Below are 22,261 nucleotides of genomic sequence, written 5' to 3'. Positions count from 1 at the left end.
TCGTTGTCTAGTTCTGTCAGTTTGTCTTAGGCAGCGTCTGTTTACATGGGAAATTAATGCGTTTGACACATTATTGTAAAAGTCCAAGTTTTCTTCTACTTCATCTGTTTCTAATGACAGGCGAGGGAGAGAAGTGGGAGGGACAGAGGTGACAGGAGGAGGAAGACAGTGAAAACACACGATATAACGTTATGTGAAAGGTTCACCTCGATACAAAGAGCAACTGCTCTATTTTAATTTGTACTTTGCAAAATGAAATGACAGCTGGATAAGTCTAATAGCCGGACACCTCATTCCCAGCTGTCCTTGTGCGCAAATCGGTTATCAGAGGAATATCTAAACTCAGGTAGGTTAGGAGCGATTACGGTGCTGTTGTACTGAAATACTGCACACTGCTTGTAAAAGAAACACTATAAATGTCCTTTAATATGGCAGCAAAATCCACCAGTTTGGTTAAATGCTGTCTTCGTCAAGTTAAACTAGCTCGGTAAGCTAACTCTGGGATTAGTAAAAAAAAAAAAAAAAAGATTGTGCGTGATTGCTAACTCAGCCAATGACATTCTAGTGTGAATGCTGTTGTGATAATTACGGCCAATGGTATTTAAGAGAAGGTGGGACTACAGGTCAAAGTACCTTGCTCGCTCGACTTTCCAACGTTGTTGTTTACACCAGTGTAATGGATTTGTTTATGCAACACAACTGACGTTAGACAGACTGAGAGGCAGAGGACGGCTTGGCAGCGTCCTGCTGCTGGTACTGCTGCTGGTACCGCTGCTGTGGACTGCTGCTGTGTACCGCTGCTGTGTATTGGCACATAGGTCGTCTACTGTGCGGGGTACATACACTCTGTATGTCAGTAGTTGATATAAACTCCTAAGTCAACAGGTTTTTCAGTTACACGTAAGTGCTTTCTGCTATATAACTGTAAGCACTGTGCAATCTTGTTTAAACAGTGAAAACATGATGTTATAATAATGTGATCATAAACTTGTGTGACTGCCACTGGTCATCTGTTTACAAGATGGACTTCATCCTTGTGCAGACAAGAAAAAAAATTGGCACCCCAAACACTCAGTAACCGAATGACAACTCACAGATCGGTATATTTAAAAGTGAATTTCACAAACATGTTATACAATTTTAGCCCCTAAAAACACCAAAGCAGTGAGAAATCAAACACTTAAAGCCAAGATGCTGTCTGCACATGTTAATAGCATGTCTGCACACAATAAATAGCTTAATCATACTTAATCTATTAAATGACGTTTATCACATATCAAAGGTCAAAAGAAGTTATTTTTTTCTAGTTATTTCAACTAGAATTGAATGCAAAAATAGCAAGAAAACTGTAGCTGCCATTAGTAACTACAGTTGATACAATTATAATCTGCCTTTTTAATCTCTGCGAATAGTAGCTATATTTTATTCAATGGAAGAGTTGGTGTCAATATACAGAATCACTTGACTTTTATATATATATATATTTCTGATGTTGATTACCTATTTTTCACATCCCTGTGTCAACCAAAAGAGCTGATTCTGATTCTGAGCATCGAGCACTTTTACTTTGGGGTATGCATGAGAAAAAAAATCATACATCATCATCTAAGTGACTTTCTTCTTCTGTGATACTTTGATGCCATATAGATGGGTCAGGGACTGTGGAGGCTGCCTCCCAGACAACAGCAGCAGCTTCAGGAAGAGCTTGCAGACCGACTGGCTGACCAAGGAGGAGGAGGACGAGAGCAGGGTAATCCAAGCATTAAAATCACTTTTGGCTCAGGATTTTGTAGTTTAGGAGGGACTGCTGCAACAAGAAAGGGTGGACATCAGTGCTTTAAATTTCCAATTAAATATGAGTGTGGTCACAGAAAAGAAACAAAAAATAAAGAAAAAAAGAGTTCCGGTCCTGTTACAGTAAAGACACTTTCCGTTCATTGTCAGCACAGCAAACACCAACGAAAAAGAGTACACCTGAATATATTTGATGTTATGAAACTTATCAGCTTCATTTCAAATGTTCCTGTTTATGTTTAAGGTAGCATTGTGCACATTCGATGTGAATAAAATGAAGGCTATGGATTTAATAGTTCGACTACACTTTTTAATGTGAAATATTGTGTTATTTGTCAAAAATATAATTACTCAGTATGATGTTGATGAAGGTTCTCAGTCATCCAGGTCATGGTAAGTCTAGGTGCTGTATCATAGGCAACTGGACTTGTTTCAGTTTCTTAAAGAAGTTTCACCTCTCATCCAAGAGGCTTCTTCACTTCTAACTAACTGGAGAGGAGTAGGCTGGCTTGAAGAAGCCTCTAGGATGAGAGGTGAAACGTCTTCAAGAAACTGAAACAAGTTGCCTACAATACAGCACCTAATCTCAGTATGATGCTTGATAGACTCCACCAGCCGCAGAAGATGACAAATTTTCTTCAGACTGATAAATGTCAGAGATCAAGGACAGTATAAACAACCAACTCTGTTAAAGTCTTTTGTTCAAACAGCATTACCCTGTTTGCAGTGTGAGTGATGTTTTTGGACAAAAAATGAAAAAGATACAACTAAAACTATGCTGTTTCCACCCATGGTAAAACCATTGCTGTACAGAGAAAAGTAACACAATGCACTGAAAACATGGGCAACATTTCAAGTTACATAGTACAGGTTTCACCCACAGTTTACTGCCAAAGTGAGATTGATCAGATTAATATCATAGATGACAACAAACTGGATTTTTAGCACTTTATTATTCAAATGAGAAGTGGCCTTACAAGGAGTTTTCATCAGTAGTTGTTACATCGATTTTCTTGCTTAGTTTCCATCAGCCTCAGTTTTCCAATCTGTTCCTCCTTTTGTTCTCTATTAATTTGATCTAACGAGGCTATCATTGTGGCTTCTGCATTTTCTGCTCAAATCAGTTTGCCATGCTGTTGTTATGCTCCCAGGACATGTGGACATGTGTTTGGAGTTCTGTCCTAAGTCGGAGGATAATCCTTTATAGTTTTTGACTAACTTAATAATTAATTTCATGTATCTAAATTTCATGAGCACCTTACTGTATGGTGAATTAGCCAGTTTTCAGGTTTTTACAATTTAAGAAGGGGGGGGGGGGGAGAGACGGAGGTGGGTGCAGGCAGGACGAGACATGAAGGCATCTGATTGGTTCTTTCAACTCGGACCGAGAGGGAGGGATTGGTCAGAGTTTTTACAGGCCTGCAGCTGCCACAGAGGTCTGATTTATTTCGTTCCTTTTTCTGAACACATTATGTATTATTATGTTATTATGTTATTGTTATATTATTATGTATGACTACTTTCAGGGTGGAAAGACCATTTCTATGGAGTTAAAATCATGCCAAAACCTCACAAACACACAAAACATGTTTTACTCATGCCTAATGATTCACAGACAAACTCAGTGTGGTTTGCAAATACAAAACATCATTCACAAACTAATGCATTTTTTTTTGCAAATAAGAAACTTACCTATCAAACAAATACATCATGCTTCAGAAACAAATACAGCATGTTTTACACATACAAAGAAACATATCTATTCAATTACAAAAAAATATCCTTCAAGTACAAACTAAAATCTTTCAAGTACAAAAAAAATCCTTCAAGTACAAAAAACAATTATACAAGTACAAAAAACTGTCACGTGACTTCTGGCACTAAATTTCCGCCTTGCAGATCCACACACAAATGCCTTTAGATTCACACAAAAATGCCAGGAAATTTTCTAACAAATGTCCTGTAATTCGCACTCCACAACAGCAGGTGGCGCTGTTGAGTCAATTGAAGGCTGCCAGGACAATTTTTTTCCCAAAAAAATCTTTATTCAAGGCCAGAAATGTCTTTTGTGGGTTCGATGATAAATATGTAGCTTGGTACCGCAGGAGCTAACCTAGCTTATAACGATTAGGCTAACTTAACTTTTCATTCTGTTTCTAACTTAGCTAAATAAAACTATGGCCACATATAACGGTATACTTGATACGTCTTGGTCTTAAGACTGAATTTTGAAGTGAAGACGACCTCCGTCCACAAACATTTGTTTTAGCACCACCTGAGGAGTCGTGTTAAGTTACTGAAGATAAAACACACGCCCTGCTTTCGCTGCTTCCCATTGAAAGGTTTGAAATAACAAAGTAACGGGAGGCTTTTATTGTGAAGACTTTATAGGAAGTGAAATGCGGTCATTAGCGCAAACTTTTTTAGCGGCGCTGCTCGCGCTAATTTACATAAAATCAGGTATGTGGTTTGAGTTTAAGATGTATGGCCGAATACTGAAAACATCCACAAGAATACACAAATGATGCATTAAACTGTGAGGAGAGCTGATGAACTGATGAGCTTTTCTTTTGCAGGGAGAGATGGAGGTCTCCAGAGAAGAGCCCCTCAGCACTGTTATGGCCCTGATATCTACCATCTGCTGAGAACCCGCATGGGAGGTATGAACACACAGCACAGGTGAAGCACATAAATAGTAATATTAAGGGTACATTCAGACCAAACCTGGTGGTGCAGTGCAACGCTGCAGGCTTGTGCCGTGATGTGGGATTGTTACTCCATGGTCCGTGTGTGTGTGACGTGCTGATCAGTTTGCTGAAAGGCGAAGCTGCTATGTTGTCATGCTACCAGCATGCTGGTCCTACTAGTGATTGTTTGTCCTCATCAATGCATTTAAAATATCAGTAAAACAACAGGATGAGGCAGATCATTACTGTGTGTTTTAAACTGGGGCACAAGACCAAACAGAGTGACCACTAGTGGAACATCACGCTACACAGAGAAATGTCCGTTGTGGCCCTCTGTCGCCTTCAGCCATGCTAGATAACATGCCCTGCTACTGACCTGTTCTGCTCTGCCTCTGATCTGCGGTCATGCCTCTGCCACAGTAGATTAAACATGCTGGTCCTACAGTGATATCGGTATCCACGGATGTGTTTTAACTGGTGCACAAAGCCAAACTGAGTGAATACACTGTGGATGTAGTCATTCACGTTGCTGTTCGGCAGCTCATGTTATTGGCCATGGCAATGTGACGTCAGGCTGTGTTTCTCCAAGAGTTGACTCAGTTTTATTTTGCTGAACCCCCTGCGGCAAGCCAAAACAGACTACCCTCATAAAAATGAATGGGAAGACCACCAGATTTGGTCTGAAACCAGCCTCACTCTGTATCAACACTGTAACTACACTGCATGCTCTTATTATGTATTGTGAATATAGTCTTTGGCGGGTTAGTCATCTTTGGCTGCCCCTCTTCCTCCTAAAGTCAGCATAGTAGAAATGACTGAATTATGTATGAATTATTAGACATTATAGTCAAAAAATGTCATACCCAGTAACTGTCCACATGTAATGGTGAAATGCAAAAAGCTACACGAAGTGTTAAAAATGAGATCTAACTTAAAATCTCTTCAACAGGCATTATTATACAAGTGTATCCAGCTATATATTTAAATATTACAAAAACTTTGACACCTTGTTGATTGTTATGCTATGTAATATTTTTCCAAAACCGGCAGTCCCCGTCTGGGATAACAAGTAATTTGAAGCAGTTTTTTGTGGCATTTTTTGACATCTGATCAGACAGGATGTTACACAATCAGGAAGACCCTGAAAGATGACCAAATAATAGGGACTTGAGCATATACCTGAGGACACTGGGTGAGTGGCACTGTTCATCACAAGACTATCATAGGGTAAACATGTATACAGATTACAACACATTCATACCCCTGGCCAATGGGATGAAATCACATTGAGAACAACGAAGGACCATCCTGCTGTAAGGCATCAACGAAGTTGCAACGAAGCAAACAACATAAAACCTGACTGTAAGAAATTGAATTGTGCTTATATTTTTGGGGCATGTATCACTCAGCTTGTTTTCTATTTTTTGTCTGTCTCTTCATTTTTCTTGGCAACTGTAGGTAAAGAACAGCATGGTTTTATAGATTTGGAGATGTTACCACCTGAATTAGGCATCACCATACTGTCGTACCTGAATGCTACTGATCTGTGCCTGGCTGGCTGTGTTTGGCAGGATTTGGGAAATGACGAATATCTATGGCAGGGGTAAGGAGCTTCTCCTATAGTTTATATAGTTTATGAATGCTTCTTTGTGACCAGCCGCTGTGTTGTGTGATCTGCTAAACTGACATCCAAAATAAATTATGACAGCTCGACTTAAAGGAGACAGAAAGTTCAGTGATTGAAAAAAATTGACATATTTTACCAAAAGCTGACTACACAATTGTTACGGTCAGCTGCTGTCTTTGTCTTTTGTTTTCTATGGCGCACCTTTTTTTGTTACATGTATCCGGAAAAACTATGTTGTGTTCTTAATTAATTGATTCTTTTCCATCCATGTGTCTCAATCCACCAGGCTGTGTAAATCCACATGGGGACACTGCTCCATCTACAACAGAAGACTACCTGCTGGTTTTTCATATAGAAGACTATACCTAAAACTAGATGAAGGCAGCCTGACATTCAATGCTAACCCACAGGAGGTAACACATGCCTAAACATGTCCTAAACGTGCATACTACCTCATAGCTTCTGCAATGTGCATATGTGAGTGTTGAGTCTGCAACAGTGATATCACTACAAAATTCAGTGTTTGATGTCACGATCAAAAGCTACTCGAGTTTCATCAATCAATCACTTCAACATCAACGTTTGAGTCTGTGTGTCTGGATTAAGACTCTGTTAGACCTACCCTCAGGAGAGATATGATTTTATCTGTGTGTTTGTTTGTGTGTGCTTGTGTGTGGGTGTTTGTGTGTGTTTAGGGTATCAGTTATTTCATGTCTAATGGTATACTAGTGGATCATCCGACTGAGCTGGCTAAATTCATCTTCTACACCAGACGGCTCAACTGGAAGATGCTGAGGATTTACCTGGATGAGAGGTTAACATATAGCTGCACAAACACACAGAATACCAATGACATTGACATTTTTATACCCAATACTTCTGTGACAACAGCTGTATGTCTGAAGACAGTCTGCCCTTAACCTAAAGTGATCAATGCCAATCTGGTTGTAAGAGGTTTAATTATACCACTTTGGAGTGGTGTTTATTTAGTGTGTCTACGATGAGATTAAATACACATTTATTTTTGCCCTTTATTCTTTGATATTACAATTCTACATCACACAATTCAGCAACTTTCATTATCTGTGTACATATTAAAAACCTTTGCTTCTATGATGCCATTTAATTTGTATTTGTACACGTGTGTGCAGGCGGGATGTCCTGGATGAGTTGGTGACCCTCCATAACTTCAGTAACCAGTTCCTCCCTAACGCTCTGCGAGACTTCTTCAGACACATACACGCACCAGAGGAGAGAGGAGAGTATTTGGAAACCCTCATCACCAAGTTCAGCCACAGGTTTTGTACCTGTAACCCTGATCTTGTCCGAGAGCTGGGCCTCAGTCCTGGTTAGTACTGTCACACACACAGATATACTGAATACCAACTGTGACAATACGACTTCTGCCATCTGCCTGTATCCTAAAAACACTGTCCTTTTGGAGGAGTGAATGCTACAGCCAGCTATCAGGTCGCACCTAAAGCTCCCCTTCATTCAGTGTTTCTTCCTGTCAACGGTCAACACTCTCTCAATCACAGAATGGGGCTGTGGTTAATAATACAGATAATAACATCTGAGCGTCCTCTGATCGTACATACTTTTGGTCATAATTAAAATTGAAAGTACAAATAGAATTAAAAATGAGAAGAGATACAGTGAAATAATTTTTTTACATTATGAGAAATAGTTAGGTTGTAATTAAACTTAAAAAGAAGAAGGAAATTTAAAAAGGACATTTTCAAAACAAAAATGGAAATGATCAGACTGAAAGCAGAAAATGTCATTAACTTATCCCTCCCTAATTTAATTAAATATCATTAATTTAATTAGGGAGAAATAATCAGTACAACTTGGCAATTTTGGTAATTTTCTGTAACTTAAGTGAGAAATTTTCATATCGCTGTCATGTAATGAATAAAATGTATCTGTTGATATAAACCCCTAGGCCCTGCGAGGTATGGTTCTACCAGCAAAACCTGACCATTCCCACCACTGCCTAAATGTACACAGACAATTTCATGACAGTACTGTTATCTAATATTTTATGAAAGTCCCAGATGATACTTTGCAAATTAAGAAACAGACAACCATATTTTGGAAAACATTTGTTTTTAAGGATAAGGATACATTTAATTTGGTCGTTAAAGACAGAAAGAAAGAACTCATTTTGAGTAGGGTAAATATTATAGGAGAAAGTCATCCAATTGTACATAAATGATGATCACAGTGTACAGTGGCAGTTTGACCAGAAGGTGGCACTAGAGGAAACCTGTGGGCTTTACCCAAATGAAAGAGGCTTTATTCTCCTTAGAATATGAATACATTCTGAAAATTATGAGGTAGTGGAGTTAGATTTCAAACATTCTGGTATGCAGATTAAAATTTGGAGTTGATGGTGATGACCGTCAGAAACATCCTCTTTGGACCATTAATGGCTAATCTATCCTGACCCTAACCACACATCACCATTAAACCCTGCAGCTAGAGGGTCAAAAACTCTAGTGTGAGTAGAAGTGGAATTGAATCAACTACACCTCTGACCCACTGGCCCAACCACAAAATGAGGGGGAACAGTCAAGGTTTTATTTTCAAGTAATCCCTGGCTTCAGTATTATTAATGGACCGTGCATTTACCAGCTAAGGGCTTTGTTAATGTCAGCACACCATACAGAAACCCATTCCTGACTCAGTTACTGTTAGCTCCTCAGACCTACTTGTATGATTAGTAGGATTAGTGTAATGGTTCCGAGCCCAAGGCTAGAGATTGATGGATGGCTGCCTTTCTGCAGTCAGCCTTTTCATTTCACTGCTACTCTACCCCTCTAATCCCTCTAAAAAGGATTGGAAACAGAAGTTGTGAACAGTTTAGTATTTATTAGTACATACATTTCTACACCCATCTGCCGCAACATTCAAAGGACTAACTAGAATAATATTTATCATCTTGTTTCAGTGTAATGTTCTCTGGGAATCCCTGGGTCCTGGTAATCATGTGGATGTCATTTTGTCACCAAGAACATTGCATTGTAACAAAATGGTCATAATTGTAATGTTGTGCCTCTCAGTGTATGTCTTATTCATCATATTTAGATTTGATTTAGATCTTGAGACTTGTACAGTACAGCGCTTATTTCTCTGTGTTGTCTTCAGTGCCACAAAGCTGTGAGAAACAAAGAGCCCTGTTTGATCAAGGTTTACTATTATCTCTCTGCAGATGCTGTGTATGTGCTGTGCTACAGTCTGATCCTGCTTTCCATTGACCTGTCCAGCCCCCATGTCAAAAACAAAATGTCCAAGAGGGAGTTTATCAGGAACACTCGCCGAGCAGCACATAATGTCTCGGATGACTTCGTAGGCCACCTCTATGACAACATATACCTGATTGGTCACGTGGCTGCATAGCTCCACCTGCCTGCTGTCCAGTAGAACTCTTCATACTGGACTGAAGAATAGAAATTGGTGATTGGGTTCCTATTAATGCCTGGAAATTATGGAACATTGCGGAAATGGATTTTCATGTCCTTAAAGAAATATACCCAAAAAAAGTCTTTACAAGAAAGATTAGAAAACTAGTCAAATTCACCACTGCACCACTGTGAGAAAGACTACACTACCAAATATTGACAATGTTATTAGATCTTAATCAAAGGTGTGAAAAATCTATATTGTCTTTTAAACCAAGTCACTGTAAAGACTGAGGTTTTATGTGGAACCATGAAGGCAAGCTCTGATACTGCACTGACAGACTACTACTGATTGTTGGAGGGATGAGGAGGAGGAGCACTGTCCTCAAACTGTCACAAATGCCAGGACAGTCATGCTGATTTCCTGTTGGACAGGAGCCGTGTCACATTCAGATGTAAGACAAACACTGGTCGGGTCTTCTAGGAAGTGTCACGGGATGTTAATACAAGTCTAACACAATATCACTCACTGACATCACTAGTCGCATTTATCAATGTAACTAATGACAAAAGGTACGTGTGAGATAATCTGCACATCAGTTGACCTTGATACACTGTCGAGTGGTAACAAGCAGAATGTGTAAGGGTTGTGATTCAACTAGACCTGGGGCCAAATGCACAAAGCTCTGTGTAGATTCAAGACTAAAACTGCGTGTACGTGCAAAGACAGAAATTAGCTTGCACGTGGTTTTTGTCAGATTTATAAAGCTGTGTGTACGCCTGGTACTGTTTTATAAATGTGGAAGTACAGGTGCTCAAGCTTTGTTTCCACTCTCACAATTATACAGAAATGGATGTAAAATGCCCCTAAAACATCTGATTGTTCATGGATACTTGTGCCCGCTGTTAGTGGGCCTTTTTATGAGAAAAATGTCAAAGAAGAAAGAGTGAATTTCAACAAATGGTGTTTCATCAGCAACGTTCTCCATCAGAACAGCTGTCACTCCACACGCCGTAATGCACAGCTGTGGCTATTTATATTGCCTGAACCAATTCTGCACTTGCACCTGTAAGCTATCATAGTGGTTATATCTCACCCGTCATTATTAAATGTCAGAAGGATGATCAATGGTTAATCTATAAGAGCTCATTCTGAAATAGAATTCACAAAGTGCTTTACATTCCAGGATCAAATGAAAGTTAATTAAGTTGGACATAATGGCTCCAGTGTAAACAGAATGATACAATTCAGTGATATTTTACTGAATAGATTGCAGGATAATCAAACAATCGAAACAAACAATGTTTTACTCTCATGTCCACCTCGTCATCTCGCAGCCATCTCTTGAAAACTGTACACACTGCTACGAAGGATGGATAGAGGAAGATATGCACACTGTCACTGCACATTATTCTTTTATAAATACCAATTGAGGAGGTTTTATACATTGGGCCCCTGGTTTTCTGCTCATATTTAAAAGTTTTTTTCTCTTATCAATTTTATACTTTTTTTGTGAGGGTTTCTTGTATTAGAGTTCCAAGTCTGATTTACCAAACTCTATTAACAGCACAAACTTCTTAGAATTAAAATTGCTAGTTTCAGCCTGGTGAATGTCATCTTCATGAAGAGGTATGTACCTATGAGACTTAATCAGTAGAATCATTAACATCCCTAAAATATAAAAAGAATACCTGTTTGCTCTGTTTGTGGACAGTGTCTTCACTAAAATGTTAGCAGAAGAAGGATTTCACACAGCGGAACTTTGAGTCCTATTGTCAGAAATGAATCAACAAAACATTAGAAGCAGAGTGGTCCAACACCAATGTGAGAGACAGATAAGGGGACCTGACATAGATGAGAGAATATAATTGCTGACAGCAGGTGAATTTACACTGTCAGATGCAACAGAGGATGATACAGGACAAAGCCTTGCATAAAAACAATGAGGTAGCTGTGAGACTGAGAGAACATCAAAAATGTGCCCAATATGCCAGTAACAATTCCAAAATATAAAATATCGCTCAGTAAAAGTTACAGTAAACAGGATATACATTTGACATAAATTGTGTTGTATGTATATTTTATTTTAGTTATTGCAGTCTCATATTACACTCCAAATCGATTTAGATTATAGCATTGTTCTCATGTCAAAAGTTTTTTTCCTATGTTGAGAAAGTCAGACTGCCTTTATGTGGCTCATATGATCTGGAACACGTGAAAATTCAAAGGACTGCTGAAGGCCACAAATATAAAATCATTTAACATACAGCACATGAAAATGATTAAAACTGCATAAATTCAAATTGATTGTTTCATGATATGGCTACACAGGTAAAAGCAAAGTAAAATGAACATGTAATATTTCTTTGTCCAGATTATGACTGAGACTGAATGCAATAGAAAGTTTCTTATACATAATAGGAATATGTTTAATTACAGTGCTTTGGAGGTGGCATGCTTGTGCAGGAGTGGGAGCGCAGTAGCTACCATATGCTGCTTTACGAAGAAAATGGTAAATAATAGTTTGGCGATGGATTCTAATTCTGCTATTATTATCAAGTAACTGGCTGAAGTGAAGTGTAGAGAGACATTATGTAAAAAAAGAAAATAATAACCATAACAATAATAAGGATTTCCATCTAGTAATTTAGCTCTTGATTTTTTAATAGAAGGACTGAACCAATGTCTGGAGTCTGAGAATGTCTGCAGTATATGAGATTAATGAAGTCCTTTTGCTTTAAGAATAATATTTCAATAATTTAATATTTTTGCAATATGCACATGTATTTATCTCTAATTCTGACAGGTTTAGCTAGAGCCTCTTAATTCATAATTAAACGTTTTCAAAAATCCTTGCAGTATAGATATATATGATATATATCCAGGCATATATTCGTATGGAACACTATAATGAGCAGTGTGGCAAAATAATAAGTAATTATAAATGACAGATTACATTTATTAATACATGAATATGCGCCTGAGCTGTTTTTAATGGATTTTTGAAATAGTGGAAGTTTATTATTATTATACTTAAGGAGAAGTAGCAACCCTACAGGATGTGGCATCCAACTAGCTAATACACACATCTAACTCATGCCATTACAGTGGCAGTACACAAGAGTGTAAAAGCCAAAACGGAAACGGAAGTTTAGCTTAGTTTAGCTTTTTATCGAAGTAAATCCAGTTAAAAGAGCCTCTTCATGAGACTGTAAATCTGACCATGGCTCAATCTATTGAAGATTCATTAGTGCTGATTATGCACGCTGATTTCTTATTACCAATTATGAGAGCAATTATGATGATTATTATGAAGGACATTCACTTCCTGTGTTGTTGTTTTTTTTCCTTGTGGTTTTAAGAAGACTTAACGACTTAGAAAATGTACTGATAAATTGTTACCAATATCTTAATTATTAAATCTTGGCTTGATTTTACTGAATGATTTTAGCCACCACACCTCAGCTCACAGTTAAGCTTGGAAAGTAATTAAAAAATAAAAAATGGATGTGAAAGTGATTACAGATTACAGCAAGATTGTCAGCTCTCAGTTTAAATGAGAAGCATTAAAGGAATAAATGCCTCAAAACTGATATTGGGAGAGCAATTCCATCCATTATTGTCCATTCTAAACTATGAAGTCATTTAATGATGATAGTTGGGTTATTGTAACTAATGGTTAATGCTAAATAGTGTCACGCTATTTAGTTAATTCTACTGCTATTGCGTGAGTTAGATGCTGCAATGGCAACCAGCCACATGACTGTCTCATCTGGTTTGTCAGATTGGTTTATGGGGCCTCATAAACCAATTTTGATCTTAAGTATGACTTAGGCAGAAAACCACATGTAAGTAGTTATTTAAAAAACCTGACTTTGACGTAGAAATAATCTTATCTTTAACCAAAGTATAGATAAGTGATTTTCCTGCTGGTTATGCAGTATTAATGCAGTCTGGGACATGTATGCTTTCAAGCTTGTAGTGGACTTGAGAGCTTTATGTAAAATATGTGGTGGTTACACACTCCAAGGAGCGCGTGTGGCTTTGTTTGTCAACCTACCATTTAGGTCTAATCCACATGTACACGAGTGTTTTTGTGAACAAGGTTTTAGAAAAAAATATTTCTCCATTGGCAAGCGTTTTAGCACCGTTTCAAAAGTAATCTCAGTCCATACAACACCCGAAAACGCATATCCCATGGCCAATGCCAATCTGTCCCCTGCTGTACGCAGGGAACATATTGTATACTCCGGTCTGTTGCTTAGTTACAGAAAATACAATGAACAAGGCAGGTTAAACGTGACTGTATAACCACTAAACATTGTAAGCACACATTTTTGTATCTCTTTTCCATCATTGCATTATTAATTTATCTAAACTTTCTAAATATAAAGTTAAACAATATAACATCCATTCCGTCAATGTACAAACTCAAATACTCCACTATTGTAACCCATAATCCAAGTTCACATTTGCTAATCTTTTTCAAAATTGTCCATTTCTGCCCATCCAGACGTGAACACTGAAAAAAAAAAAGAATCTTCACTTTGGAAGGATTTTTCCAAAAGACCTTTACGCTGTTTACGTGTGCACAGAAGGCCAAAATGCATAGAAAAGCATTGTTTTAAGAAATACCTGTTAGTCCACTAAAAATACATGTGTTGTCAGTCTCCTCTACCATCTCTGTGATCTTTACTTCCAAAAAGTTTGATTTTCTCTTTTGGCCTTTCTCTTTTCCTGACTAAACCCTCATCTGTGTTTGCACTAAGGGGAAAGCACAAGCAGGTGCTGTCAGTTTAAGTTGATTTGAGATTTATGGATCATAGGTCCTGACTTTAAAAAAGGGATTCTTCGAACCTGCTTAAGCAAGATTTTTTTATGCTCAACATGTTTTTTGAATCAAACTTAAGCACACTGTTGGAAATGATTGTAAGACTAAGTTCAAGTATAATTTATGTGTATATATATATATATATATATATATACACACACACATTTTTTTTGAATGAGGTCCTTGATGTGCAGTCATAGCTTGAGCATAATTCTATTAATATTTATATATAAGGTATATGCATATGTTAAGAATAGATAGATAGATAGATAGATAGATAGATAGATAGATAGATAGATAGATGGATGATTTTATTAATCCCTAAGGGGAAATTAGGAAATAAGGAAGTGAGAAAACACGTAAATTCAAGAAACAACAAACAACCAAGTAAATGGTGATCAAGCAAAAGTACCTGCATCATCAGATGTAATGATTTGGTACCAAATTCTACTTGAAGCCTTTTCTTTTGAAACAGGTCACACCGCTTTTTTCAGTTCTGTTTCAATATGCGTGTGTGCTTGTGCGACTGCGCTCAGCATGTGCATGTTTGAGATCAAACACTCAAAAAAGTAAATCCTCTCCAGACACAATATGACCTTTGACACTTGACCTCTGTGTGTGTGTGTGTGTGTGTGTGAGTAAATGACCTATTCCTGGGTGGTGTTTGTTTTATGAACTGCAAATGTAGAGAAGGCAGAGGGCAGAGATTCATGACCTATCTACACACAGATGCAGACTCACATTCTCTGATAGAGGTAAAAGTCACAAAGTGACCATTCGTTTTAATCCTGTATATTTTTGACTATATATCTGCAATGAAAACACAACAGACTACTGTAGTGGTTCAGTAGTGGTGCTGAAAGGAGCTCCTTGTTAGTAATTTGTATAGGCTGTATCAGATATAATTCAGAAAAAAGTATAATACAACAATACAACAATTTCTTTTGGGTTAATTTTAGCCTTCCTGGAGCTTTAGAAGCAGTGCTACATCAAGTATGACTGTTTTTATTCTTAATTGATCATTTCCTTTACTAATCAGATAAACTTATAGTGCACAAAACCATTGTCTTTTGTCTAACAGTCCAAAAATCCAGAATACAGAGTGCCAGTTATAGATTGCTTAAATAAGGAAGAAGTTTTCAAAATTGATATCAATAAACTTTGTTTGTTGATTAGTTCCGCACCATTTAGTTCACTGAAAAATACACTTTACTGTGTATACGCTGGGAATGCACTATTTATTATTTGATTGTGTGTGAAAAAAGGAAAACCAACTGTGCCATGTACGTCTCTCTATGGGACAGCAATTCATTAAACATCAATAAAACAATAAAATGAACAACAGATACTTAAAAAAATATTGTGATTTATTTATTTGTGACAGCTGTCTTTTTCAGGGGATTATGTGAGCTGAGCCCTGTGACTGATAAAGCACATTTGACAAAGAAAAGAAATATCTCTTGTATGTTTGCATGGATGAGGAACCTTGCGCACAATTCAATGTTCCCAGGATGTAGAATCAGAAAACCTCCGTCTCTCTCTGTGAGGATGATGGTGAAGGGGCTGGTGTTTATTTAGTTCAGCTCAGACCAGTGGGCCTGGGTCATTGTCTGATGGTTTCCCAGTCCAGAGAGCCACACTTAAGCCTGATGGAGATGATGGATGGCCTCCTGAGCCCAGGAGCTGCTGCACTTCATCAGCATGAACAGCCACTGCTGCTGACACACACACACAAACATTCTCCCTCTCTCTGTCTCTCTCTTTCACACACACACACACACACACACACACACACACACACACACACACACACTTTGGGCACGGGTCCCACCGATCTCCCTTCCTGTTGTTGACCAGCAGACTAACGTTACCAGGACCATGAAATAATCTCTGTTATGATTATTTCCTAACTGCATGCCCAGTGGTTGTCCCGCGTTAATAGTTTGTGCTTGTATTTTTCTCGTGGTGGGTTTGTAAAAACAACCAGTCAGCGGCAGAGCTAATGCGGGCGGATTATGAGAACAGGCCGGATTGCGGAGGTGCCCTGCCCTGCTGCTGCTCTGCCATCCGGCCTGTCCCCTCTACCTAACGAGCCCAGAGACACTGCAGTTGCAGCTAAGAGCGGCTCCGGAGGATGAGTGACCCTGAGAGAAGGCTGGGAAGAGGGCCTGGGAGATTGGTGTGTTTATCCACAAAGCCATAACTCATTAACTGCCATAAATAGAGAAGTTTATGTGCCAGACCTACTGTGTGAGTCAATAAAGTCATAATAATTCACTTCTGGGTGACAGAAATTGGAGAAATTAAATATGAAAATTAAATTCGGCCTGTGGCCTGTTTTTTTTAATCCCTTAAAACAAAGCTTTATTTCTTTTTAAACAAATAGCAAATTATTTTTTCATTTTCTGATTTTGGATTCTCAATTCAATATCAAATGAAGGAATGATGCAAGCACTGCAATGCTGGAGCAAAGCATCATTTAATTCAATATGTAAAACACAGGACAGGGTGGAGTTGTCCGTGGTGCTACATCAAATCTCGTGTATTGGTAAAATAATGTTGTGAAAGGATTCCTCCGCAAGCCTGTTAGCAACCAGCAGCCACTGAAAGTGGTCCAGTAATATGCAACTTCTAAATGAAAAGCACAGCCACATGAAACAGAGATGGAGAATCACTAAAAGCTCAAATGAAACACAGGATTAAGACAGAGTATGACAGAGAGGATATTAACCCATATCCAATGACACAACGGAGAGGGAGACACGCTGATGCAATTAAAGACAAGAGAAAACAGGATTTACAGAGTGGAAGATGAAAAAAAAACAGGATTAAAGGCAGTAACAATATCATGTTACTGCTACTGCCTATTGCAACCAGAAATTACTGAAATGAATGTGCGTGCGTGCGTGCGTGCGTGCGTGCGTGCGTGAATGAGAATATTAAAGCTAGTGACCATACAGGAATTCATTTTGCTACATTGCTTCAAGTCAATAAAATAGGTCATATTAATGTTAATGGAAACATCACAGGCAACAAAGAAGATTAAATTATGAGGATGTACATAAAAAAATCAGTCCGGCACAATAAAAGCCAGGCCTCAATGAAAACCATGCATTCAAGTACAAGTAAACATGGCAAGTTCACAGCACATTAATGTTGCTAATATATAAAATGATGCATGAACTAAAAATACTGCGTAATACCACCGCCTGTGCTGGAATAGTGTAAGGTAGGTCAGGTAATCTAGTATTAAAATGCTGCATTACCTAATACTTGTGGTGATCTGGCTGAGTGGATTATGTGGATAATTGTATGTAGTTGGCTAAAGTTTGCATCCTGTAGAGTTTTCTTTTATGGATTTTTACTATTAGACTTAGTGAAATGATTGTTTTTAGGTATTCAAAAGAATATTTCCACTTTTCAGTTTGGTTAGGTTTAGGCAATAAAACTACTTGGTTAGGTTTAGATAAAGAAAATGGCCTGGATTAAAATAAAAAATGAACATTCACTTGTGCTTGCACATGAGCAGCTATGATCACCAAAACTAAAAATCCTCTCTGTTTGAAGTAACAAGTGACAATACACTCAAAGTGTGCTGAGGACAATGTGCATCAGCGCACACAGCACTGTGTGTGATGCAGGATGTAAGGCGCCACTCCAGGGTAAAATAATGAGTCTTTAGGGGGCCCCGTTCAAACAAGGGCTCTAGTGCAATTGTATCCTTCTCTGAAGATTTCTAATCCACCCTTGAACTGCAGTGTCTTTTTGGAGATTTTGTAAAATAAATCCATGATGATAAACCCAACACTATGTCTTATGTGATTATTTATCCACTTTTTCCTGTTAAAACAGTAATTGCTGTTGTAAACCAAGTTTCCTTGTTTTTTCCATGAATGTTTAATAGTTGTGTCCACTAGCCGTCCATGCTGGCAGTGAAGGCTGTTTCCTGACTTGTCGACCAATCAGAGCCTTTGTTTCTGACCGTGTGGCAGCTCTCAAGTAAACTCTAACATGCCATGGACAATCACTGTCACCTAATTTACTTCTGCCTGAGCAAATAAAGAGCCAAGTCCAAATATTACTTAAGAGTAAAGTGCACGTTAATCTTGCTATACAAATAAAAGCTTACTTAAAGTTCTGATAGACACATTTGCCAAAGTTGAATTGACTTGACTGGATTTGTAACAAATCAGATGTAACAAGGAGAGGGGAAAGAAGAGACTTGAATTTCAACACAGACATACTCACCTTATGTGCCGTTGCTGACTAACGTCAACTCACGGCTAATGTAGTAAAGTAATCTGGCTGTTTGCGGCGGATAAACACGCTATGAGTAAGGTGAATTAACACAAATGATAATAACCAATTAGCGATAAATAATAACCATTGCTGATGAAAATCTATCTGAGGTTACTCAGTCAAAAATGTTGACATGCAAGTGTGGCAGAGTGGTTCAATAAGTTGCCGTGACAACGCCACCCAGGGGAATTTCAACCCCAGGAAATTATCAAAGATGTTACTATTTTACTATATGGTCTTTTACTTTATATTAGCACGCAGGACACAGGTTCGAGAAAAGATTTCACTGGAGCAGAGAACGTTTTCAGTGAAAAAATGATTTATTGAATAACCAACCAAAGTTAAACCAAAAAACAAACAATAAAGGGAAACCAAACAAGGATAAAGACAGGACTGGGCTTACCACGGCAGCAGGGATCAAAATGATGGACGGGGGTCCACAACCAAACAAAATCACCCGTGACACAGCAAACAAATCGGGAGTGGGAAGAAACCCACCACCATGGGAGTGAACTGCTGCCTGGGGCCACAGCACCTGTCAAATAAACAAAGAAAATTAACACAAGTCTGGAAGAAAAAGAACACAATACAAGGACTTCAATAAAGACAATAACGAAATCCAACCAAGGCCAGGCACCTTGACAGCCTCTAACAAAAAGGGCACAACTGATTTATATTAACATTTTGGTGAATATATTAATTATTTCAAGGTGAGTTTCATTCATTAAAAAAAAGGGACCTTCACCTACCGGCGGGCAACGGTACAGTCTCACTGACAAGGAGGAAGATGAGAAGGGCAATAAGCCATCAGTCAGCCGAGAGTCGGGTGCCAGCTGATACAGCCGGGCAGACAACGCCGACTCGCCAAGAGGACCGGACGCCAACCACCCCGGGCTCCAAGCGGGGCGATCCGTCCCTCCGCACCAACAGCCAACTGCACACACAAACACCGGTGTCACCAGTGCGCACACGGCGCCGATTGCGCACCGGAATGGAGAGAGTATACTGGCAGAGTGCATTACCTCTAGATAACCGTGAAGCACGTTGGCGGCCACGCTATCACGCCACAACGGACTGCTCCGCCACGCCAGGCTGCAGCCACCACCACAGGAATCATCCAGCAGAGAGAGGGAGAGGAAGAGGTGTGGTCGGGCACCTGCCTATATAGGTGCGCATGGTGCCGCCCAGCGCACAGCACAGCGAGACCCCGGCGCAGTGCCGTACAGAGGCATGGCGGGCCACTACATCTTCCGGCCACACAAGGCAGTTTTGAAGTTTTAGTTATGTTAAAGGTGACATATTATGCTCATTTCTGCTTGTTGACATGGGTCCTTGATGTCTAAATGGAATGATAGTAACATGCTTTGGTCGAAAAAACCGAAGGATTGAGCACAGCAGGGTTGTTTACACACCAGTTTCACAGCCCTGCTCTAAGCAGCCGGATTCAGTAACTTTCCCTTTTATGCTAATAAGCTACTGCGTGCACCGCCCACTTCTTCCTGCCGACCGGAAGACGTGAGGACGGCATCGCGGGACCATGGCAACGAGCGCTACACAGCAAGTTTCAATAAAGTTGAGAAAAAAAACAAAAAACAAAACAACGAGCAATACACAGCGCAACGCAGCATTTCTGTGTCCGTGCCTGCATAAAACTGATAGTAGCACAGCAGACATGGTAGCTCTTGTCTCCAGCTCCAAAACAAAGTAGTGACTGCTTTACTGCAGATAACGTTTTGGTACTCTCAGGTCTGGTCTCTCATGCCAGCAGCTAACGCTACAGGCTGTAGCATTAGCTGTACCGTTAGCTGTAGCCTACAGCTAACGCTACACACGTATTACATGTATACCAACACAGAAAAACTGTCAGAGGACAGTCTCCCAGAACCATGACATCTGCCAAACTACAGCAGCTCCTCGGGCTGTCACACAGTCAGCAGTGCATTCAGACAAGACACGCTTCTAGAATTTTGCTTACACACTGTCCTTTAGCACAACATGCTAATGAATGAACGTAGCTCACTGGCCGTGAATAACAGAGACCAGTTCATACCGTTTCCTCTGCATGTTCACCGCGAAACAGCAGCGAAACGTCCGCGAACAACTGACACGATGTCACACTGTCTCCTCTGTTTGTTCACCGCCGAGCAGCAGCTCACTGTCCGCGAACAACTGAGACATTTCACCCCGTCTCCTCCCCATGTTCACGGCCGAGCAGTGGTTCACCAGCTGGTTAGAAGTGATAAAATCTCAATATACTAATTCATTTTCTCAATTCACCGTCATGTTTTAAACGAGTGTTGATATGACAAATTAACGTTTCGTAACATTAACATTATCGTGAATCCTACGGCCAGTAAGCCCAACGTTGATAACTTCACATGTAATGTTAGTTCAGCCTCATATTTACACCCACGGTTAGCGTTAGCTCATGTGCTAAACGGCCAAAGTAACACAAACTATACTGTTTTTTTAAATACTTACAGTTCCATCATTGACAGTGGGTATGGATCCATCTTTTAAGGGACAATCTCGTTGCCAGTCCAGCGTTGTACTGACCCTGGTTGCTGAAACAGTCCGGGGTGAAGTGACTGGCACAGACCATAACGCTTCTGCTCACTGAAGCTGGGACCCTGATAAATGAAAAGTAGCCACTTCGCTCTGATATCCTCTTTGGTAGGGAGGGGATGTAGCGAAACATGAGGATCCGTGCATCCAACGACAGAGCAGCAGTGCTTGGCTTTCAGGGTCGTACATGGTAGCGGTCAGGCTGTCGCGTACAAGTTAGCCAGGGGAAAAAAATGGCGGATCGTCGTTCAGGTAGCTGGCGTAATGTGGGAGGAGATAGCCAGCGCCAGGGCTGGGAGAATGCAAAAGACCGGATTGTGACGTCACAATCCGGTCGAAATCCAAACGGCTCGTTTAGAGACTCAATTCCTGACTCTGCCAGGTACAAAATATTGACTTAGTTGTCAAAACTCATGCTTAGGGGGTGGGGAGGCACTCCGGATACGCAAATATACATACTAAAGCAAGGAAAAAGTCAGTTTTGCATAATATGTCCCCTTTAAGTTTAGCCTTGTTCACTGACTTCTCTAGTAGTGATGGTGACCTAACGCACTGTTACTTTGTGTAAACTTGTAGATTTCACTGGGTTTGAACATTGTTGGAAACATTTAGGAAACTGTAAATACACAATGCAGTTATATATATATAACAAAGACCTTGTTATTTTTAGACAATTTAATGAAGAATTTCGAACTATTATATTTTCAAGGATTGCCTAAAGATAATATGAATACCTAAAGCATATCTTTTTTTAATGTTATTGTCAGTTGTTGCGGCTTCCAACATAAACCTTTTAGCCGCTGAGAGTATAAGGTTGGGTCCTCAGGTTCGGAGATTTGTGACGCGCTATAGGAGGTTATGATAACAGATGCGCTGAGATCCAAGTATGCTTTGGTGCATTTATTGTAAAGAAAGATGAATGAATGGAAAACAAGACCAACGAATTAAACAGATAAAAAGGGTGATGAATGAATGGATGAGTAGCGGTCAACAAAAATTATGGCTACTATCCAACCCTGACTCTCTCTCTCCTCTGTGTCACCGGTGAGTGCA

General features: G+C 39.4%; 1 protein-coding gene and 1 long non-coding RNA gene across 5 annotated transcripts; one reads left to right on the top strand and one right to left on the bottom strand.

The window, feature by feature from the left end:
• Positions 1–8: 8 nt before the first annotated feature.
• On the top strand, positions 9–15,688 carry fbxo8 (F-box protein 8). 4 transcript variants are annotated; one of them, XM_084383428.1, is made up of 8 exons: positions 9–346; positions 1,648–1,750; positions 4,371–4,454; positions 5,940–6,084; positions 6,395–6,521; positions 6,804–6,922; positions 7,260–7,456; positions 9,323–15,688. In XM_084383428.1, exons 2-8 carry the CDS (start codon positions 1,648–1,650, stop codon positions 9,508–9,510), a joined length of 963 nt encoding a protein of 320 aa, XP_084239554.1. In that variant the 5' UTR covers positions 9–346; the 3' UTR covers positions 9,511–15,688. The 4 variants fall into 4 exon arrangements, with proteins under 4 accessions (XP_084239554.1, XP_084239556.1, XP_084239555.1 ...); XM_084383430.1 differs by lacking the exon at positions 9–346 and adding an exon at positions 657–835; XM_084383429.1 differs by lacking the exon at positions 9–346 and adding an exon at positions 657–900.
• Positions 15,689–18,487: 2,799 nt separating this feature from the next.
• LOC311266318 lies at positions 18,488–19,867 on the bottom strand. Its single transcript, XR_014623699.1, has 3 exons — positions 19,666–19,867; positions 19,393–19,577; positions 18,488–19,178 (listed from the first exon to the last, which is right to left on the bottom strand). It is a non-coding gene; the product is annotated as an uncharacterized lncRNA (long non-coding RNA).
• Between the last annotated feature and the right edge of the window lie 2,394 nt (positions 19,868–22,261).

This window comes from Pagrus pagrus (assembly GCF_965226575.1).
Source record: "Pagrus pagrus genome assembly, chromosome: 2".
In the NCBI taxonomy this organism is placed as follows: Eukaryota; Metazoa; Chordata; class Actinopteri; order Spariformes; family Sparidae; genus Pagrus; species Pagrus pagrus.
This window is presented reverse-complemented; position numbering and strand designations above follow the sequence as displayed.